The sequence below is a fragment of the Dendropsophus ebraccatus genome, chromosome 1 (assembly GCF_027789765.1).
Source record: "Dendropsophus ebraccatus isolate aDenEbr1 chromosome 1, aDenEbr1.pat, whole genome shotgun sequence".
NCBI lineage: Eukaryota > Metazoa > Chordata > Amphibia > Anura > Hylidae > Dendropsophus > Dendropsophus ebraccatus.
In genome coordinates this window covers 108,389,295-108,411,511 of record NC_091454.1, presented here as the reverse complement: position 1 = coordinate 108,411,511, position 22,217 = coordinate 108,389,295, and the positions used below count along the sequence as shown (strand labels likewise).

Genomic DNA, 22,217 nt, shown 5'->3' with positions numbered 1-22,217 from the left:
GATTATTTGTTCCTATTTTGTCCTTTAGCTAGCTTTTGAAGAAGGTGACTGCATCTTTTGCCTCTGCCCTCTCAGGGATTCCTAAGATCCTCCGATTGTTGCGCTTCAATCTATTCTCTAAATCTTCTGATTTGTTAATCAGCAGTGACACATTGTGGACCACTCTTTGTAAATCACGTTTCACTGGAGGGACCTGGTCCTCCATCTCACTGACCCGACCTTCCACCTCCCCAATGCGTTCATTAATTTTCCTCATGTCATGGCGAATAAGATCAATATCTTTCTTCAGGCCTCTAATATGCGCGTGTAATGAGGCACTGCACTGTGTAAAGGCCCCATAGACATCCTTATTGGTGGGATTGTCTGTGGGTTGCGCTGTGTCCTCTAATCCCCCTTGTGCACGCACTGGTAACAGGCTGCTGTGTGCTGCTCCCAGGTCTCCGGAGTCTTGCTGTGTGTCCCCCTCGCCCACGACCCCAGCCTCCTGCCCCCTTTCGTCTGTACCTGCATCTGACCCTGGGTATCGTTGTCCTCCTCCACGGAGCTCGTCTCCCAGGCAGTGGAAGAGCGGGCAAACTGCTGCAGCCGGAGCGCGGCCTCCTTCCCGCGCTATGCTCCCTCGGCGCCATGTTTCAGTAGCAGGGTAGCCGGGCTTTTCCTCTGCGCCTTTCCGTGAGGTGCACCCCATTTTTCGCCAGCGTCACTCTGGAGCTGCTCGCGCACACTGTCATTCTCTCGGTGGGCTGTTTGAGGGGTCTCAGTCACAGGGAGGATGGATGAGAGGATTGCTGTGCAGGGAGCTCGGGTTGCACGCGTCCTCCTACATCGGCAGTCAGGCCACACCCCCTAAATTGTCTTCTACTCTAACTTTAGACACCCGATCCCCATTAGTAAATACTAAATGTAGAATGTTCTCTCCTCTGGTTGGTGACCTCACAAGCTGTTTTAGAGATTCTCCTGTAAGGGCCTCTATTACATTCTTGATTTTACATGCAAGCACACAAGGAATATTCCAATTTACATCCGCCATGTTGAAGTCACCCATAACTACAATGCTTCCCTTTAATGATATTTTAGTAACTTCATCCATTATCATGTTATCATAGTTCTCAGTTCGCCCTGGAGGCCTATAGATATCATACCTATCCTATGACAGATGCCTCTTTGGACTTGATGCAAACCCAGAGTCAACAGCTCTTTATGTGAATTTTGGAATACTGTGGATTTAAGACTATCCCTAACATAAATGGCTACCCCGCCTCCCCTTCTCTCTGCTCTATCTTTCCTGTATACTGTGTACCCTGGTATAGCTACTTCCCAATCATTAGAATCTTTCAACCAAGTCTCTGTTACAGCAGCTAGGTCCAAATCATCCCCAGACTTAAGGCTCACAGATCTTGTACCCTAAGCTGCGAGCATTTGCACACATTGCATATGTATAACACTGATTTAAACATTTAAAAAAATCAAATTTTATTGTACACCAAATTGATAATGATATCTACAGCATTTTGCAGCCTTCTCCTTGTTATTAGAGTTTTTGTTAGAAATAATCTTCCAGAATTGAATTCCTGTAAAAGGTGTTGTCTGGTCCATTCTGGAACCTCTTCCGCAAATTAATGATAATGTTTGTGGTGAGTATGTTAGCTGTGAATTTGTTAACCATGCGGAGCTTCCTCGTACTGGCACACATGTAATTACAGCTCTAGCAACAGCGTTCTAAACCTTGGCAGCAGTCTAGAAAAAGCAAAAAAGCGCTTATGTTAAATCTCTGTTCACTGGGCGCCTCGCTTTCACATGCCTTGTTCCACAGAGTGCTAACTAGCTTTTTGTAGCTGAAGTTAAATAAACTTTCATACATGGAGTGCTGTAAATATTGTCTTTTAAAGCAAATATTAAAATGCTACTAGAAACTCTAGTATTTCTAAAAGATTGATAGAAAGAATGAAACAAGACTGATGATATTTTACATTGTATTTCATTATATTTGGAAAATCGAAGAGGTCATTCACATGTTATGTGCATGGTCTGCAATTATGGATGATGTTCTACAGAATGGACTTCGGAAGTCTTGAGACACTTCAAATCTTTGCGCTACTCTACTGACAAAGCAGCGCTGTTGTGTCAGTACAGTGGTGGGAAGATTTAATCTGTTTTAGAGCTTGGTGTGGGTAGTTCCAAATTCCGTTCAATAGCACATTAGCACAAGAGTTTGCATGTTATCTCCGTGTTTGTGGGTTTCCTCCGGGTACTCCCACACCCAAAAACATACAGAGTCAAGTGCTGCCGAATCTGTGTACGCTATACAAATAAAAAAATAAAAAGCACATCATCTGTGCACAGACCATAATTGCGAAACATGTAAAAGCTCCCTAAACATTTCTCTTTATAAATTATATGGTAACAAAATATGCATATGGGCTGGAGTCTTAAAAACAAAAATAGCAAGACCGTATGCAAAACACTATTGAAAGCTATGTACCATTAATCATTGCACTTAATGTTGGGCTTCGCACTTCTTTTTTTAAAAAAATATTTGGCAAGGAGGTGGCTGAACATTACTACATGCTCCACTGACCCCAGCACTATAGTCTGCTGTCGGCTCCTCTGGTCCCCTGGCCGCTTTGTGGTCTGACCCGGGTCATGGCGTGTCCGTTCCGCTCAGCCAGTCAGCGTCCAGAGTGGGACCCCGCAACGGTTGCTATGGGCAGTTGATACCAGTTTCTATTGTACACACATCAATAAATCTGGGCCTCTATGTTTAAACCACTGCCTACGAATTCTTTGTCTTTCTAACAATATTATCCCTGCACCTACTAACTTTTTTTTCTCTCTCTTCCTTTGCACAGCAGCAGAGAAGGAATCAGGTGACAATTCACACTTTATGTTAAACGTGTTAATGTGCATTCAGCTGTAAATTTAGTTTTTTGTATTTTTTTTGTCAAAATTTTATTTCCTTTAATTTTGCTGATGGACTTTTTTTTTATCTTTTTTTTGTTTTTGTTTTATTGATAGCTTATCCTAAAGGCTATTCCACGGGCCGAATGGAGGAGCAAACGAGTGGTATCAGCACTCATTTGCTCCTTGTTCCCTGCTCGCTGCCCCCGCTATTCCACGCGTCAGCAGTGAGCTGGTGAGTCCGGGGGGGGGAGGGGGGCTGCGGGGGGCTGCCTGGGTGATTTCTAGATCACCTGGGCAGCCTATAGCACATGGCACGTCTGCTGCCGACGCTCCTATTCCACAGAGCGACGGCAGCCGATCGCTGCTTTATGAGTCATTTGTTTTTTTAGTATTTTCAAAAACAAACGACTGCATCGCCTGTTTACTACAGCCTTTGCCCACAGCACACAATTAAACAAACCAGAGGCAGACAGCTCTGTACATTGTATAGTGACTGCATTGGGTACTGCAGCTCAGCTTCTGTTAAGCTGCTTTGGCTTAGCCGCCATGGAAGTGAAAAGGAGCTCAGTTGCAGTAACCCAATGCAGCCACTATACACTGTACAGAGCTATTGGCTTCCAGCTCTGTTTAGTGTGCCTTGGGGGATATGCAGCTTTGGAAGATAGCTGAATAGTGTGGTGCTAGGTGTTAGAACCTCCCCAGTAAGATACCGATAGCCTATCCTCAAAAAAACACCTTTAAATTAGCATTTTATCCTGATTTAACTTAAATAAGCACTGTCCTTTTAACAAACTTTGGATAGCATAGATCATAGTCATCATATTGCAAGTGAATATAAGAAACTTTGTAATATATCCTTTCAGACAAAATTGCTTCCTTCTGTCATAAAGCTTCTCCCACCCCTGCCCCCACTAAGCTGTCATCCATTCTGAAAAATCTGCGAAAATTATAGATTTAACTTGCAGAGCAAATCTTCAGAAATAGGCCAAATGTAACATATATTATGGACAGATATAGTGCCGCACCTTAAGTACACACACAACACAGCTTACCTGACAACTTACCTGAAATGACAGGTACACTTTAATTAAATTTAAAGTGTACCTGTCTGGACCGATTTCACCACTGATCATGGCGGATGGAAGTTCAGTTATCTGTAAAGATGGTACTGTGCATGACACCATATGGATCAGAATGGGGGTTGTGCATCTTGGCATATTCAGTCTCCACAGATACCAGACAGGTACACTTTGAGAGCAAAGTGGTACAAACTGTAAGGGACCAGCTTTTGTATTTTGATTCAAATCAGGAAAGTCCCATATGCCAAGCATATTTGGCAGAAAACCAGCAGCAACACACTGCATGTCCATATTGTTGAAGAGAGCAAACAGTATTTGTGCCTATTTTTGGTCTGCTTCAACACAGGGTATGTTTTGTTTGTGGCACATAAATGTCTAATTATATGGTGTTCTATCTCAGAAATAAATCTTATACAATGGTACAGTAGAGCAAACCTAGTCAAGGGGTAGGTTTGGTTTTTGGAACATTTTGGGTAAGCTGCATTACTGTATATGTCAGAATACTTTTTTGTTAATTTTGTTTACAGTAACTAGCTATCTCCAATCTCATAATATTGTCGCAGTATTCCCAGTCGTCCCAGTATTTAGAGCTCTTAGAATTCTACAGGAAAACCTTGGATTAAGAGTAACATGGTTTGCAAGCATTTTGTAAGACGAGCTCACATTTTAAAAAAATTGTAACTCAAGAAGTTTTGTAATTGTAAACGATAAATTTTGTAATACGAGCTCCCCTGTGCCTGCATCAGGATACTGTAGGTACTGGGGGGGCAGGGGCAGAGATGACCAGAGCTCTTCCCAGAACACATACCGGGGGCAATCGCTCCATAGCCGTAAAATATGCGTTTGCTGGCAAGGAGAGGAGCGTGGAGCTGTATAGCCTGGGGGCTCTGCAAAGTGCCTAATCTGCCATTATTAAACCACCTTCACCCCAATAACAGCTGGGGAATTTTGCACCTGACTACTACTTATTGAGTGCATGTGGGGTTAGAAATGTAAAGATGTACTGCTACCAGGGCTGTATTAACAGTTGCTGCTGACCTAGGCACTACTAAACCTGAAGACGCCCCATCTTCACGCACCTATTGGTGATACCAGACCTGACCAATACCACCATACCCCCCACCCACCTGGAAAAGACACCAGATTTATTGGCAAGTCTGAATGGGAGGAGGGAAACTAAAAAAATAAAAACAAAAAAAATTGTTTTTTCTGTCCCCCTGCTCCCTGGTGCTGCCCCCCTGCAAGGTGCTGCCCTAGGCATCGGACCACGGGTGCCTAATGGTAAATACGGCCATGACTGCTACACAGTGTCTTTGCATCTGCTTTGCATTCTTTTGATTCAGCTGCCTAATAGCATCCTAGACAATTTAACCCTTGCAATTCTGCTGGTGTTTACTGTGCATATACATAAGGAATAAATGGCACTGGTTGTAGAATGAACACCTTTAAATTATTTCTTATGGGAAAATTTGCTTTATTTTTTTGCTTTTTACACCTTTGTTTATACTTATGTAACCTTACTTTTAACATATATTACATGGGCAGATATGCCTAGATAGGAGGAAATACTTTCTGTAGCCTAACTTTTTGTTTTCATTTACTATTTTCTACCACCATTTAGTAGGTCTCAGACAGTTTCATTATCTATTACAGATTTCCATATCACTATTAACCTTTGCGTTTTTTTGTTATGTACTACAGATTATAATTTTTTCTCTTCACCTTAAAGAAGTTCACTATTCTATTTGTCTTGGCACTAAATGGCTAAGATGTCACAGTAGGTGACTAAGTTGTGACTTGGTAAAATATATTAGCTGTAGCTGCATGTGTCCATTAAAATCCATATCCTTCAAAGTATCTATGCAGCAGATGCCTAATTAAAAGGTATTATTTTATGTAGTAATGTTATGCTTTGTTACACTTGCACTGCAAGGTTGATAATTCATAGTTTTCAAGGAATTATATAATGCCAGAAGAGAATCAGTTAACCTTAATGTCATGTTTTTAAGTTCAATAAAATGTAGTGCCTAATATCTTAAGGGCAGATTCACACATAACGAGTTTGCAGCAAATTTCATGCTGAGCATATCATCGCAATTCTGCTATCATACTTGTTACCAGTAAAGTCTATAGCCCTGCATTCTTGCAGCAAAATTTAATTCCGCTGCAAGAATGTTGCCTCTACTTTCTTTGTGTTAGACCAGTGTATTTGTACACCAGTCTTGATAAGTTCTCCCCGCAGAGATCAGTGCAGTACCTATACACTGCATTGATCCATTATGTTTGTTCTGTATTGCTATAGGACGGCTGAATAAATCTCAAAGTCAGGCGGCCACGGGAGGTCTAGCAAAGGCCTGGGGCTGTACTGTCAATTGGATTGGCTCATGGTGATAGGTCACTGCAGGGAGCCAATCTCAACCACTGCACAGACAGCAATATATGGCGTAAAAACTTCACACAGAAAATTGTGTTTGTGGGTGCCAAAAGAAAGAACATCACCTGAATGGGTTGTGCAACAACGGAGGCTTAATACTCCAAAGCATGTGAATTGGTGAGAGTCACGACCACAGCCACTTTGATGGATACCACAAGGAATCAAACTCCAAATCAATGACTCCAAATCTCCACTCTAAGATCATAAGGGCAACAGGCGCTGGTCAAGACGTACTGGATGCATTAATGTGTAAGGGCTTATTTCCACACTTCGTAGTTCACAGAGACGGGAATGATTTAAACACTTACTCCTCTAGCCTGGCATTATATTGATACATGACACAGGGAAAGCTGCAAGGGTACGTAGCAGCTTTATGCTTCGTAACTAGAGATGAGCGAACCGGGTTCGGGTTCAAGTCCATCGGAACCCGAACGATCGGCATTTGATTAGCGGGGGCTGCTGAACTTGGATAAAGCGCTAAGGTTGTCTGGAAAACATGGATACAGCCAATGACTATATCCATGTTTTCCACATAGCCTTAGGGCTTTATCCAACTTCAGCAGCCACCACTAATCAAATGCCGAACAATCGGGTTTGGATGGACTCGAGCATGCTCGAGGTTCGCTCATCTCTATTCGTAACCTCTGTGGATTACAGAGCATGGGACTAAGCCCCAAGTTTAAGTAAAAATATTTACTATTGCAACACAATTCATTTTGATGTCAACATTCAGTAAACATCATCAATACATTTTGCATGTTTTATGATTTACTTTTTCTAGACCGTTTTCCAAACTGTTGCAATGCGAGTAAAAAACGTGCTGCTCAATAAATCTGGCACATCTGCATCTGTCATGTAGCAGCCTCAGAAATCTACTGCAGCTCTGATCTGACTAGATTTCCAACATGATTTACTACTACCTGCAGGTATGATTATTCAGGTGCCCCCCCCCCCCCCCCAACCACCAATTTGATGCAGAGGTCATGCATCAACAAAAATGTATGCGCAAATGACCCAGTTTGTGACTTCTGCAGTATGCGACATGGCACAATGATGATAAATCCCCCATGGTATGCAGTTTCCGTGTCATTATTTGGTAATAAACAGAGACATGAGTCTCTGCATATGGCACAGATGGCAACTGAAGTTATATTAATCATATGCTTTCAACAATATCACTTGGCTATTGTTATACCATTCCCTATTTATGGTGTTTTTTGGTGTCCCAATGCTTTTCTGTTAATAGGGAAGTATTCTTGGAATTTAAGCCATTATGGTGGCAGTTTCCAATTATGGAAGGTGAAGCACTGAAAAGAGATGAAGTATATACATGGCTTTTGTATAAATGACCTTGGAAAAGATTGAACATTTCTGGCTGGAAAAGCTACTATAACTGCTGTAGCCATTACCTTTCTTTGTTAGATATATATATTGTACACTGCCAGCATGTAAGCTTTTAATGTACAAACATCTTTGTTTTAATTTCAAAGCCATTCAAAGATGGCTGTAAAGACAGGTGTTAAGCATAACCAGGAAACTCATGAGTAGAAATTATCATTGCCTAATTTGCATAATAATCTTCCATTAACTATAGTGTGTTTTTGACATTAGATCTGAAACTGGCACTTTAGTCTTATGATAATAAAAAAAAAACCTGACAATATCTACCTATCTTTTTCAATATTTACATTGTAATATAAATAAAACTCCTGATAATTTTTTCATTTTCTTAAAAAAACAGTACTTTTATAAATGGGTTCCTTTGGCATGTTTCTGTTTATTTTATTTTTATTTAATTTCATTTTATGCCATAAAACATTGTATGTCTCTAATTTGGTGGGAGTATTAATGGTCCTCTACATTTCTTTCCCCACATTTATTTTATATTTAAATGCTAACCGTAGCAGATTACAATAAAAAATTTTAAACTTACAATTTGAGGCTATCATCCCACGTTGTATGACACTGGTCGTTCCGTGACCCAGCCGGTGTCAGAAAAGATTATCCTGCCCAGTCGCTACATAGTGTGCACTGATGCGGCCGCTATTCATTGAGTAGCGGCCACAGAAAACTGACATGTCAGTTGTTTGCGGTGCCACTAGGGATCCCGGCTGGAGTGTATACTATGTGTATACACTCCGTCCAGGATTCCATAGAGGGCAGCACAGTGTAAGTTCAGTATTAATCGCTGCTGTTGTTTAAAAGGCCGTGATTAATACTGAACTTACGTTGTGTGAACATAACCTTGTAATGGAAACTTAATAAATGTAATTTACAGTTAAAAACTGGTATCAGAAATGTGGCTTTATGGAAGTAGAGACAAGTTAATATATTCACAATGTTTCAATGCTTTTTTGCCTGTCTTTAAAAATAAAATTCATCACATTTGCCAGGTGTAAACATGGTCATAAATATTGAAATGCTAGATTTCACATAGGAAAGCAAATTATCCTGTTGGTAGATATGTGTTTCTGTGTTGCCAAGCATGATGCAAGACTTTATCCTTGCAATTATAAGCTACTAGTACTACAGTTTGCTTTTTGAGTGAATGTGTGAGTGAAATGTATCTAATGTAACTAATGTTGCTCATGTTGATCAGATTTTGCAGGGAGTTTACTGCCCAGTCTTCTGTTGGTTAAGTTTGTGATAAATATGTGGTTCAGAAGTAGTATTCTAAATTACTTACATACATTATTCATTTAGTTTGTTGTCATTATCAAAATATCTATCACTAGAAAATTATTATTTCTAAACTACTGGTGAAGAATACCAAATGTAGTATAAAAGTAGCATATTTGAGGCTCCTAAATCTACAGCACTGATTTCTTTTGTTAAAGTGTCACAGTTGTTAAATTTTTTGGGGGAGAAATCAATAATACAGGCAATTTTATGAAAAATTGTAGATGGGTTTAATAGCCGAAAAATGCATTTTTATAATAAAAAAAAAAAGCAGTTTGAAGCTCTCCCCCCTGTCTTCATGATTGTCTATGGAGAGGGGAGGGGTTGAGGGAGATGAGGCACCAAAACAGGACAACAGAGTTAATTTACAGCTACATCACAGGGCTATCTCCTCTTACAGTCATCACTGACCTCTCTGACCTCTGAATAGGGGCTTTCAGCGGCTCCCTTCTGTGTAATTCTTTGTTCTCTGCTCTCTGCTGCCGACTATTCTTCCTCCTTCCTCCTCCCCCCTCCCCTCTTCATAGAACAGATAGGGTCCGACTGATGTAAACTAGTCGAGATTTCCTGATAATGAGCAGTGGATGAGAGAGGGGGGGGGGAAGGTACCTGGGGAAAGGATTTTTGAATGCAGATAATGGCATATTGGCCAAATAAAACCAATTACAAAGATAAAATCGCCTGGACTATTAATGTCTGCAAAAAAAAAAAAAAAAATTAACAATAGTGACACTTTAAGTTGGTTCCCAATGAAATTAGTTAAAGTGGTATTCTCATCACAATTAATATAGTTATACTTGGAGGATTCGTCAAATTAAATATTTATGAAAATACATTGATTTCCCAAACTTCTCCTGAAATGCAGCCCTTCTCCTCCCATTGTTGACAGACCATTGTCAAGGTTACAGACCACAACTCATTTGTAAAAGGTATGCCAATGGTCAGGCTGGTTTGTATATATAGCTGTAGTGTATGTGTATATATATTACAGTATATATATACTATGTTGGTATACATCTACATTATAGTTTAATATAGAGCAGAGTGGTGGTCTGTAACCTTGACAATAAGCTGTCAACAATGGGAATAAAAGAGCGGCATATTAGGAGAAAGTGTAACTATGTTAATTGAGATTAGAATACCGCTGTAATCCACCTATAGTAATGAATTGAAATTCACAAGAAAGAAGTGTTCCAGGTGCTTAAAGGAAACCTGTCACCGGGGACGCGGGCACAGAGCCCGCCCGACACTTACTCCTTCCGACGAGTCCCGCTCTCATCGAAAAGAGTAAGTATCCGGGGGCTGCTTCGAAGGTTAGACGGGCTCTGTGCCCGCGTCCCCGGTGACAGGTTTCCTTTAATTCTAGAGTTTTGTGACTTAACACAGATATACAAAGTAAATGCATAAGTTTACTATTTTAAAAAATGCAACATACCTTATTTAAAGAAAGGAAATATAACTCATGCCTCAGGAGTAATTCTTTATTGTTTTTGGTTTGACTAAAACTAAGGTTATTATTGTTGTTTTACCATTCAGAGACAATGAATCAAGATGATCCTTCAAAGAAATTATGTGATGTGCTTCATCTAGCTGAGCTGTGCATTGAGGTATTACAACAGAATGAAGAGCATCACTCAGAGGTAAGGCATTCTTACAGTGAATGTTAATTTTCAGTTATTGTATATTAATTTGAGAGTGTTGCCATTGTGCACTATTTGTATGTTCTTTAAAATATTTATGTGTTTTTTACTGAGTAAGATGTAGGCAATGTGTCTATAACAAACTAAGAAATTTAAAACATCTGGTTTAACTAACATTTTTTTTTTACCTTGCACCTGCCATGTGTGAAGATATTCTTGAAATGTTATTTGATATTACAGAAACATCTGTCTGTACGATATGAAAATAACACCCAAGGGGAAATGTTCTCCTTAAGAAACATCACCACTTACATGTGTTTTTTATGTGTTTAGAATATGTATATTGAAGTTTTATGCTTTTATTAGTGTTAAATTTGAAAAACTAGAATTTAACCTAAATTTTGCATAATATTTAAAGGGGCTTCAAAGCAAATGATTGGGGATTCCTCATATGGCATATGAACTGTAGCCACATGGTTCACAAATAGTCCCCTGAGCTGTGTTCATGCACCTTCCTTCTTTCACAGATTGTATAAAGTTCAATAGAACCAATCAGCAGGTTAGAAGGCAGTGCGACTACCGCCCTCAGCAATCCGCCCCTTCTAATGAATTTTAGATTGGCGCTCTGCAGTGATGTCACTTGGATGAATATTACATGGGGGGCAGCTGGGGCAGATCATTGCACTGTGGATCAGTAGTCCCGTCCCAGTGTACCAAACTGCCTCACTGGATAAAACTACAAACGACACGAAAATGAGGCAGAGAATCAAGGTGTAAGAATTGTTAGCTTCTGTAAACAAGTCTTTATGCAAATTGGCTCAGCAGATGGGGATATTTAAGAATATGTACCAAAAATCTTAATAAAATGAGCTACAAACTATCCAGAAACTGAAAAATAACATTGCACAATATATTTGTATGTAAGCTGCAGTGATGTCGGACATGCTTACCAGAATGTTCAACAATATAGAGAACCACCAAGACAGTTAAAATAGCTGTCATCGGAGATTGTTCTGTGCTGGCTTTTCCCAGCAGCTTGGTGTTGGTGGGCATGGAATGGGCTAAGCCTGCTTCATACACTGTTGATGTAACCAGGACAAGTACATTTATCTTGTGTAATCAACTGGTTAAATGAGTTGGCCCCTTTATAGTAAAATTTTTCAGTGTAAGTGTACTCTGAAGTCTGGTTTTAGTTCTGTGAGGTACACAGGGAGCTGCTTTTAGTGAGGGCTGAGAGAACACTTACTAATGCTGTACACTAAACAATTCTACTTTAAAGTAGCCAATCCCTTTTAGATCTCACACACATAGATACTTATTAATGGTGCGTTCACTCGTACAGGATCCGTGGAAGGTCTGCAGCAGATTTGATGGCTCAGATTTGAAGTCGCAGGATTCAAAGCAAATCAAATCTGGGCCATCAAATCTGCTGCAGATCCTGTACGTGTGAAAGCACTCTAAAAGTTGACTGGAAAGAGACAAGCAGAAAAAAGAGAGGGAAACTTGTCACACAGGTTTGATAAGTGATGGTCCAGCTACCTATCTTCATTGTAGAGGTGGCCCTGCATGATCAAGCTTTACAAATATTCAGCTGCCGTCATAGTTATTCTTCCTATTTTATGATTATTTTGTTTACTGCCTAATGTGTTGTGTCTCTCTCTTACACTGCAACCTATTTTATGGATTTTTGTAGGGGAAAGAGGTATGTTTTTATTGTATTTCACTATATCTTTCCATTTTAAATGGCCCCCTTCACTAAAAAAACTTTTGATAGGTCAGAGAGACATAGTTCGCGAAGTAATCTGACAGCATGCGGAAGTGAGAACCTTATTTAAATTTATTAATAAATTAACATACACGAGCAATTGTGATTTGCTCTAATGTCAAAGAGACTATGTCAAAGGTTTTTATCAGTCATAGAATGTGTGGGTAGAGGAGCACACTGCAGTAATCGGTCATGGTCTGAGCACTAAGAACCAGACAAATCATAACTTTTGACATTTCTCACTGACATATCAAAAGCTTTTTTTATTTTTTTCGTAAGAGAGTTTTGAAGTGCATTGTTGTTGTCCATAAATGCACTTAGAAGTTGATAGTGGGTTGGTTTCAGCCTTCGCGCCCCCCCACCAAAAACTGAAATAATAAATGATGGATGAACTCTCATAAATCTTCCCATTGTTAGTTTGCACAGTATTTAAATTGTTACAGCATCAGTTTTTATTTCACAATTGCTCTTTATATTGTAAATGAGACTAAGCATTTTGCCTTAGATTTATAAACTTAGATCTTTTGTTTAGCCAGTTAACCTTCACCATACTAGTCTATCCAACTCTTTTACTACTCACCTGTCTTTACTTCACTACTTCAATATAAAAACTCACATAAACATTTATAATATACCTTTAAACTGCTCTTAGTGTTTTTTTTTATTCACAAGTATGTAAAAAATCTGGGAAAACACAGCTATTAAATACAGTAAAGGCCCTATTCCACCAACAGATCTGACGACAGATTATCTGCCAAAGATTTGAAGCCGAACCCAGGAGTGGATTTGAAAAGAGGAGAAATCCAGTCTTTCCTTTATCACCTGTTCTCTGATTATAGTCTGTTCCTGGGTTTGGCTTCAAATCTTTGGCAGATAATCTGTCGTCAGATCTGTTGGTGGAATAGGGCCTTAAGGCATGGCATAGATGTGTATAAATATAGTGCTTGAATGCTGTACTCCGAGGCTACAAAACATTTTTCAGAATTGGCTATAATTACGGTATGGTTCTATATTTTTATCGACAGTAAAATGTGAATAGAGCCAGGTACAGCCCCAGCAGGCCAATAGATTCCCCTTTGATGGTGAAGCGCAGGTGAGTTCAAAGATAGCATACGGTGTGCATAACCACAATTGATGTCATGAATCACTGATGGGTAAAAAACACTATGGGGGAGTAAAGTTTAGACTGGTGCAAACTGGCCACAGCAACCAATCACAGCTCAGCTTCAAGCTCTGGTGAAAGGAGAGAGGAGCTGTGATCGGTTGCTGTGGCCAGTTAGCACCAGTCTAAAGTTTACACGCTTTGATAAATCTCCCCCTATGCATTTTATTGCAATGCATTTCAGCCCTCACAAATAAATAAAGGGGCCTTTTTCAAGCAACTTGAGAAAGACCCCTTTATTTTTTGTGATGGCTGAAACGCGTTGTAATAAATTCATGACATTAATTGTGGTTATGCTTACCGTATGCTATCTTTGAACTCACCTGCACTTCACCATCAAAGGGGAATCTACTGGCCGGCTGGGCTTGTACCTGGCTCTATTCACATTGCTCTAAGTGGTGCCCCCGGAGGAGCTGCGGTGATACTTTGGATTATATGCACTATATAGAGTTGTGCCTATACTGTTACACAACTCCACCAGGTGAGTGGTGACATCTACACTTGAACCAGCACTGTTTCAAAATACTGCACCCAGCAGCGCCCCTCTTTCTTTTGTTTTTTATCGACAGTAAAGATATACACTAAAACTCTTTCAAAGGACTATGTAGCCAGAAATTTGTTGAATTAAAGTTTTGTTGTTGTTTTTTTTTTTATGCCATTGTTTAGTTGCATTTTTGTTTGTTTGTTTTATTTGTTTGTTTTCCAAAGCCAGAAGTAGATCCTGATAATTATATTTCCCATTCATTTGAATACAATTCTGCATGAAACACTGCCGCATTTTATTCCGGAGACATCTATTCTTGGAAACAGTGGTGGTCACACTGTAGATAGGGAACTGATATTTATGTTGGTATAACGCCTTGAATGAGGCAGCACACCATTATATGTAATGTTATGAATGTTGGCTAAAATGAAAGATCCATTCATCCTTTTTCTTTTCATGTAAAATATTTTTAGGCTGATTGGTAAAGAGTCTGCAGATCCATACTTACCTATAGGCTTCCAGATGACATAGTCTCTAATGCTGATGGGTCTCTATAGCAGCCTTTTGAAGGCCCCCAGGGCTGAAATGGATGCCTGTGTACCTGGCCAAGTCTGTAGTATGGCTGGGTACATTTCCTGTGAGGCATATTGCTGACAGGCTGAATCAAGAGGACTGGTGCAGTGTATTACAGTAGTGATCTAATGATCAATGAAAAAGTCCCCTTGTGGTACATGAAATAAGTTAAAAAAAAATTGTAATAAAAAAAATCCCTCCTTCCCTCCCCCCAAAAATAAATAATACTTTCCCCTTTACCTTCCCTTTTTCTTAATAAAACATAAAAAAAATAAAAATACACATATTAGGTATGCATCCATAACAACTTAAACAATAAAATAATTTTATTATTTATCCTTCACAGTGAATACTGTAAAAAAATCGAACCATAAAACGCTAGGATTCCTGTATTTTGTTAATTTACCCCCTCAAAAAAGTTTTTTTTTAAATTGGTACCGATAAAAAGTACAACTTACCCCGCAAAAAATAAGCCCTCATATGGCTGTTTCGAGGAAAAACTAAAAAAGTTATACCAATTGGAAGGTGACCATGGGAACACTAAAAAATTAATTTCACTTTAAGGCCCAGAATGTGTAATAAGGAAAGTGGTTAATCCTTAATGTTGTATAGCATTTAAAATTGTATTGAAACACCTACCTTTAACATCTTGGACCACTTTCCTATTGACATGACTTTTTTGCTTTTGAACACAGGCATTTTCCTGGTGGCCAGATCTGATAGCAGAACATGCTGAGATTTTTTGGTCCCTCTTCTCAGTTGATATGAACTCTGCTCTAGAAGCACAACCACAAGACTCCTGGGAAAGCTTTCCTCTTTTCCAGTTGCTGAATAACTTCCTCAGGACTGACTGTAAGTGATAAAATGCTTAGTTTTATAATGTCTTTTGTTTAGTTCCTTAGTTTTAATAGGGAGTTAAAGCACTGTTTATAAAACGTTAGGTGTATTCGAATATTGGAGAATTTTTCTTTCTTGGTGAATAACAATTTTTTACAAAAATTGTAATGTTTCCGAAAGTTGGTAGAATTTTCAATTTGCCATTAAAGGGAACCAATCACCCAGAAAATCAATGTAAAGACAAGGATATGTGCTGATAGATCACCCAGCACACTTCCCAAATATGCCCCTGTAACCTCTGTGCCCCCCTCAATTAGACAGTAATCTTACTTTGTTCAGGTCACGCGCTGTATGTAAATTTTTGCTAAGTAGTCCTGGTGGGCGTATGTAGTCCTGGTGGGCGTATGTAGTCACGGTCCGGGGGCGTATCTAGTCACGGTCCGGGGGCGTATGTAGTCACGGTCCGGGGCTGTAATCACGCCCAGAGGGGCGTGATTCGGAGGCTTGCGGTCCAGTGACGTCATCCGGCGGCTTGCGTTCCGCGTCGCGGCCGCGCTGACGTGTTCGGGAACCCGCGCATGCGCAGTACGTCAGCGTCGTCTCTCGCCGTACTGCGCATGCGCGGGTTCCCGAACACGTCAGCGCGGCCGCGACGCGGAACGCAAGCCGCCGGATGACGTCACTGGACCGCAAGCCTCCGAATCACGCCCCTCTGGGCGTGATTACAGCCCCGGACCGTGACTACATACGCCCCCGGACCGTGACTAGATACGCCCCCGGACCGTGACTACATACGCCCACCAGGACTACATACGCCCACCAGGACTACTTAGCAAAAATTTACATACAGCGCGTGACCTGAACAAAGTAAGATTACTGTCTAATTGAGGGGGGCACAGAGGTTACAGGGGCATATTTGGGAAGTGTGCTGGATGATCTATCAGCACATATCCTTGTCTTTACATTGATTTTCTGGGTGATTGGTTCCCTTTAACTGGAGTTTGCCAGAGCTTACATTGAGTTTTTTTGTCATTGAGAATATTGTAGTGGTTAAATGTTAGGAGGCATCTGTTATGATCGTATTTATTTGTACACATCAATACACTGTAAAGGAGTATTTTACCTGCTACCTTTACTTTTAGCTTCCATTGTCAATCACACATTTAAAACTGATTTCATGTTAAATTGCCATTTAATGCAAGCAAATTACCCACTAACACACATTAGGGCTTGACTCAACTTATGCCCTGGTTACTATTGAGATGATAAATGTATGTCACAAAACAACGTCTCCAAATGACAGGGTCAAGGATAGCTGTATGTAGTAGGGGGCTCATGGCAAGCATGGTGTCACAAGGTGATAGAATGAATTTTCTTCAAATAAAGATTGTAGATGACAGCTAAAAGAGATTTCTATACTCCTACAAGTGGAGGTTGGGTGTGATAAGCTGGCTGGAGAGCGATTTGGCAGCTGCCAGCTGTTCACAGAAATATCAACATGCAGCGGAGCTATCCAGCAGCTGAAATTGCTTGTTAGTTTTATTCCTCCAGGACCAAAGTTGGAAAAATTGGTATGGAGATATATACAAAAAAATATATATTTTTGGATGACTAGGAAATAACTACGTTTCCCCCCTTAGAACTAATGGTTAATAATTTGTCATCTAATTGGCAAACACATTCTAAATGTTGATTTGTAATTGTTATAGTAACATTTTGTGAGTGAGAATAAATAGATGTCTTTGGTAGTAGGTATTTTACGCAGAAATAAATTCATTTTTATTGCAGATTATATGCTGCTCCATTGAAGGTTAAAAATAGTCAATATGACCATGTTAAAGTTCTATTGAAGAGTGTCAGAGGTCACACAGGACCTATTATATTAGTCATCTCATGCTATTATAATTGCTGTCTTAACAGAGGATGCCTGTGTGGGTTAATGCCATAGTATCATAATAACTTAAATAAAAAGAAGGATACATTGACCTTTAACAACACCCTATTTCCTATAGCTGAACAATCTACTTTTCATTGAACAAGCTATGGAGGAGCCATTACCACAAAAAAAAAATACAGTTTTTTTTTTTTAGTCCACTAACGTCAACCTATTGCAAATCTTTGGGAGATATCCTTATGCAGGTATATTCTAATATGTGTACTTTGCTTAACAGCTGGAAATACTTCTTCTCTCAGTAGGATGATTGATGTTATCACTGCAGTATAATGTCATCCATGTTCTCTGCCTGCAGCGATATTTTGCAATATGTCTTATGGATTGGGCACAACTGCCTATCCTAGTTTACATTAACTGGTGGTTGTCATGTTTTACAGACAATGGTAGTTAAACTTGCTGGGCAGACTGGCACTCGCTTCAGTTGTTTCCAAGACAAAAATGTACTTACTATTATATCCATATAAAATTAATACAAAAATAGGAAAGTCTTGAATACAAAACCCATCTACTTAGTAGGTCATGATCACAGTAATGTGAATTGTTCTGGAAACATAAGATGAGAATATCGGCATTTACATATGGCTGTGCTGGTATGTAAAGGAATAATCAAAGCTGTATGACTTTGCTCACATGAAAATTAAGGAAGGCAGTATTATCTGTGACTACATGACATTCTAAATAATAGGATGTACCACTCCCCCTCACGCGGTGTCGACCATATTGCATCAAAGGATACCTGTCTTGCTGGTTGCTGACCTGATCAGTGTTCAGTCGCTCCTACCACTGGCAGTTTGGGTAACTATGGGTGCTACTATGCCAGGTAAGTTCTGTTCACGAGTCCCATTTTCATCCAGTAGGGCTTGTGCACAGAACCAATCCAGTGTGGTCGTATCCATGGATACACAAACTTCCAGTGGCAGGAACAACTGCATGCTAATGAACTGCATATATCTTCCCAGCCACCGGGACTTTGGTAAATACTGAGTTTGCTCATTACTAATCTTGACCCTCTGGTCATAAAATCACAATATTTCCATATCCTTTAACCCTTTAGCGGTGGTTTTTTTCAAGTGCTATAACTTTTATTTTTATATTTTGTTAATATAGCCATATGGAGGATTGTTTTTTTATGGGGCATATATTACTTTTTAATGCCCCCCTTTTGGAGCTCATGTAACTTATTGATTCACTTTTATTGGGGGATTTTTTTTTTTTGCATATTTAAGTTGTAGAATTCCATATGTGGTAAAATAGAATAGTAAATATATTCTCTGGTCATTACAATTACAGTAATACCAAATTTATAGTTAATGTACAGGTTTTTTTAAGTATTAAGTTTTACTATTTTGGCACATTAGAAAGTATTTTTCTTTAAAAAAAAAAAAAGAAAAACTGCCACATTCCAAGATCCATAGCTTTCCAATTTTTCTCTTAATGGAGCTGAGCTTGTTTTTTTTTTTTTTTTTTTGCCAGAAAATATATAGTTAGGGTGCGTTCACACCTACAGGATCTGCAGCTGATTTTCTGCAGCAGATTTCAGTTAAATAACTGAACACAGCATCAAATCTGATGCTGTGTTCAGTTATTTAACTGAAATCTGCTGCAGAAAATCAGCTGCAGATCCTGTAGGTGTGAACGCACCATTAAAGAGGATGTCCCACCAGGCACATCCTCTTGAATTTTACACACCGATTTGAATCGATTAGATCAATTAGAACCATTAGAATCAATGGAGCCGCGTCATAGAGGGAAGGGAACTCCTTCCCACTGGGGGCGGGCCAGCCGACCTCCTGTGCTTCAGCGCGGCCCGGTACCGCTGGATAGAACGGCGTTGTACACGGGAACCAGGCACTGCCTTCCCTATGACGGCGCCGATCTATCAGTTTGGTACATCCTCTTTAAGACTCACCTTCATATTGCAGTCTTTTTAGAGAAGGCTTGAAATATAAGCCATACTCCAAAAATAAGCCCTAGTCAGCTGTCCAGATCCCTGACACTAGGTGGCTAAACATGAGCCAATCAGTGCCTGACTTGTTATCTTCTGCCCTCACCTACTAAACACAAGCTGCTGGGGAGGCAGGAGTAGTAACAAGATGCTTTGTACGGGAAATTGAAGAAGGGGACATGCAGTATGGAAACTACCGTATAGAGTGGGGCTACAGTGTAGGGGCATACTTTTTTTCTCTGAAAATAAGCCCTAGCCCTTTTAAAATAACGTCTCATTTTTGGATAAACTGTGATTTTATTATTTGGGGTAATAAGGTGGGTAGTGGGGGGGTATTATGTTTTATTATATTGATAGAACAGCTGTATAGAGGCATATACAGTTAGGTCTATAAATATTTGGTCCATAAACCATTTGAGACATTTTTTCAAATTTTTGTTCTGTACATTGCCTCAATGTGTTTTGAACAAAGCAATTCAGTTTAAGTTCAGATTTTCAGCTTTCCGGGAGCTAAACAAAATGATTGCATAAAGCATAATCCCTTCATTTCAGGGGCTCAAAAGTAATTGGACAAATTAAATAACTAAACAAAAAGTACATTTTTATATGATCAGGCACATGTGCAGTGTTTAGTCAAGTGATGAATAGGATAAATCCTGCCTGGGGCATTCCTAATGATGAAGAGGGCAGGGAGGAGAGACAGAGAGGCGTTGCAGGTCTAGGGCAAAGACACTCTAGGCCATGCCAATTTGACACAGGGCTGCAAGTTTAAACGTTTCCCCCCCCCCCCACCCAGATAATAACTGGATCAACTGGCGAATGGACCCCAGGACAGATCTTTGATTAAAAGCAGATATCTAACAGTGTGTGTGTGGGGGGGGGGCAGATTGTGGGTGCAGAGGCGCTTGAAGGATGGCTTGTTTCACTTGCATAGAGAGCTACATGTTTTCTCTTTACAGCAAAATCTTCCAAATGCAAACACCCACCTCAGATCAACCCCAGGCCTTTTATCTGCTTAATTGAGAATGGCACAAGGAAGGAATTGCCCACGCCTGCCCATGAAACAGCCCTAAAGTCAATTGTCCAATTACTTTTTTAAAACAGGGTGGCACGTGTTAAGGAGCTGAAACTCTTAAACCCTCCATCCAATTTTTGGCCACATTCACACAATGTATTTTTTCAATAAATAACAGCCGTTGCTGCAGTTTGCAAAAACGGCTACTATTTATTGAAAATATCTAATGACATTATTTTCTATGGAATCCTGCCGGAGTGTATACACACAGTTTACACTCCAGCCAGGTCTCCATGCGGCCGCACTCAAAACTGTTCATTTAATAGCGGCAGCACAAAATTGACAGTGCAGACACGTGTGAACCCGGCCTAAATGTGGATCCCCTTAAATGAAAGCTAAAAGTCTGGACTCAATGTCCATGACTATTATATAACTATAACTTGAATATGTTTCAGTAAACAGGTTACAGGTTAAAAAAGTGTCAGTGTCCAAATATATATGGAACTAACTGTTCATGGCAGGACTGGGGACCTTTCTGAGGCAGCTGACTATCTTGTCAAAGGAATGCTTATGGGTTAGTGACACCCTCTGATCCGTTCCATGACAGTCATGTTTTGACAGCAACATGTAGCATGTATTGGAGGTTTCTGTTGCCCTGGCAGTTAGTGCGGAAGCCCGGTTGTCAGTATGACAGCTCCCGTGATACTGGTGCAGGAGCTCTTCACCACCTTATTCCGACATCACCTCAAAAACTTGAATTGTTAAAGGGGTACTTCGGGCTGGGGTTATTTTTAGGGTATGGCCGGGGGAGGGGTGGAAATAGAGGCAGCCGGTCACTTACCTCCCCAATTCCAGCGCTGGGTTCCGGATTGCGCTGCCCCGTTTTCCATCCCGCTGCCGCTTCCTGGTCTGAGCTGTGGCTTGAGACGTGACGTCTCAAAACAGCTCAGCCATTCAGAGGTCGTAGCGGAGTCCCGCCTCGGCCGCTGAATAGCTGAGCTGCCTTGAGACGTCACGTCTCAAGCCACAGCTCAGACCAGGCAGCGGGAAGGAAGAATGGGGCAGCACAATACGGGACCCAGCGCTGGAACCGGGGAGGTAAGTTACTGGCGGCCTTTATTTCCACCCCTTCCCTGGCCATACCCTAAAAATAACCCCAGCCTGGAGTACCCCTTTAAGAATAAAGCCCATCAGTGGCGACAATATAAAGGTGTATTGGTGGTCACTAAGGGGTTAAATCTACCCCTCCCAGCTAGTTTACTAGGGGCATCAATAGGACAAATTTGTCTACTATTCTACAAGAAATGCAGTACATAATACTTGATGTGAAATCTGTTTTACCCCACCTGTAGTACTGAATGAGAGAACAGGCTCTTATGACAATTCACCTTTTAATATGTGATAGAGAAGCTTGTAAGTGGCAAGTGACCATTCTGCTGAGAGACGAGTCTCTAGTGAAATGCACCACTGTGTTTGTTCTTTAATTAGCAGCCTTTTCACACAGCCAGCACATTAAAGATCGCATCTAGAATGCCCTAGCTTATCCTATAAATATAACAGTCTTGCTTTAACAAGTCATAAATGTTCTACTGTAACACTAAATGAATCCTATTCTTAAATACTTCATCTCTCATAAAGGATGTAAAATCAAAAACTGAAATGAGGCCTCATGAGGATAAAAAGGCTAGTGTTAATAATTATCGGGGAGAGTGAAGTGGAGTCAAATTAGCCATAATAGAGCGCAGAGTG

The 22,217-nt window shown here is 40.3% G+C and overlaps 1 protein-coding gene and 1 long non-coding RNA gene across 3 annotated transcripts in view; one reads left to right on the top strand and one right to left on the bottom strand.

Annotated features, from left to right (window-relative positions):
• Positions 1-22,217, top strand: part of CADPS2 (calcium dependent secretion activator 2) — a 424,688-nt gene that overhangs the window by 286,387 nt on the left and 116,084 nt on the right. For both annotated transcript variants that reach the window (XM_069976609.1, XM_069976601.1), the window contains exons 17-18: positions 10,630-10,733; positions 15,413-15,569. In XM_069976609.1, coding sequence (XP_069832710.1) covers positions 10,630-10,733; positions 15,413-15,569 — 261 coding nt within the window. The remainder of the gene's footprint in view (positions 1-10,629; positions 10,734-15,412; positions 15,570-22,217) is intronic.
• Positions 1,488-22,217, bottom strand: part of LOC138796887 (uncharacterized) — a 44,723-nt gene continuing 23,993 nt past the window's right edge. The window contains exons 2-3 of the long non-coding RNA XR_011363836.1: positions 15,357-15,567; positions 1,488-1,737 (exon numbers count right to left, since the gene is read on the bottom strand). This is a non-coding gene — a long non-coding RNA (uncharacterized lncRNA). The remainder of the gene's footprint in view (positions 1,738-15,356; positions 15,568-22,217) is intronic.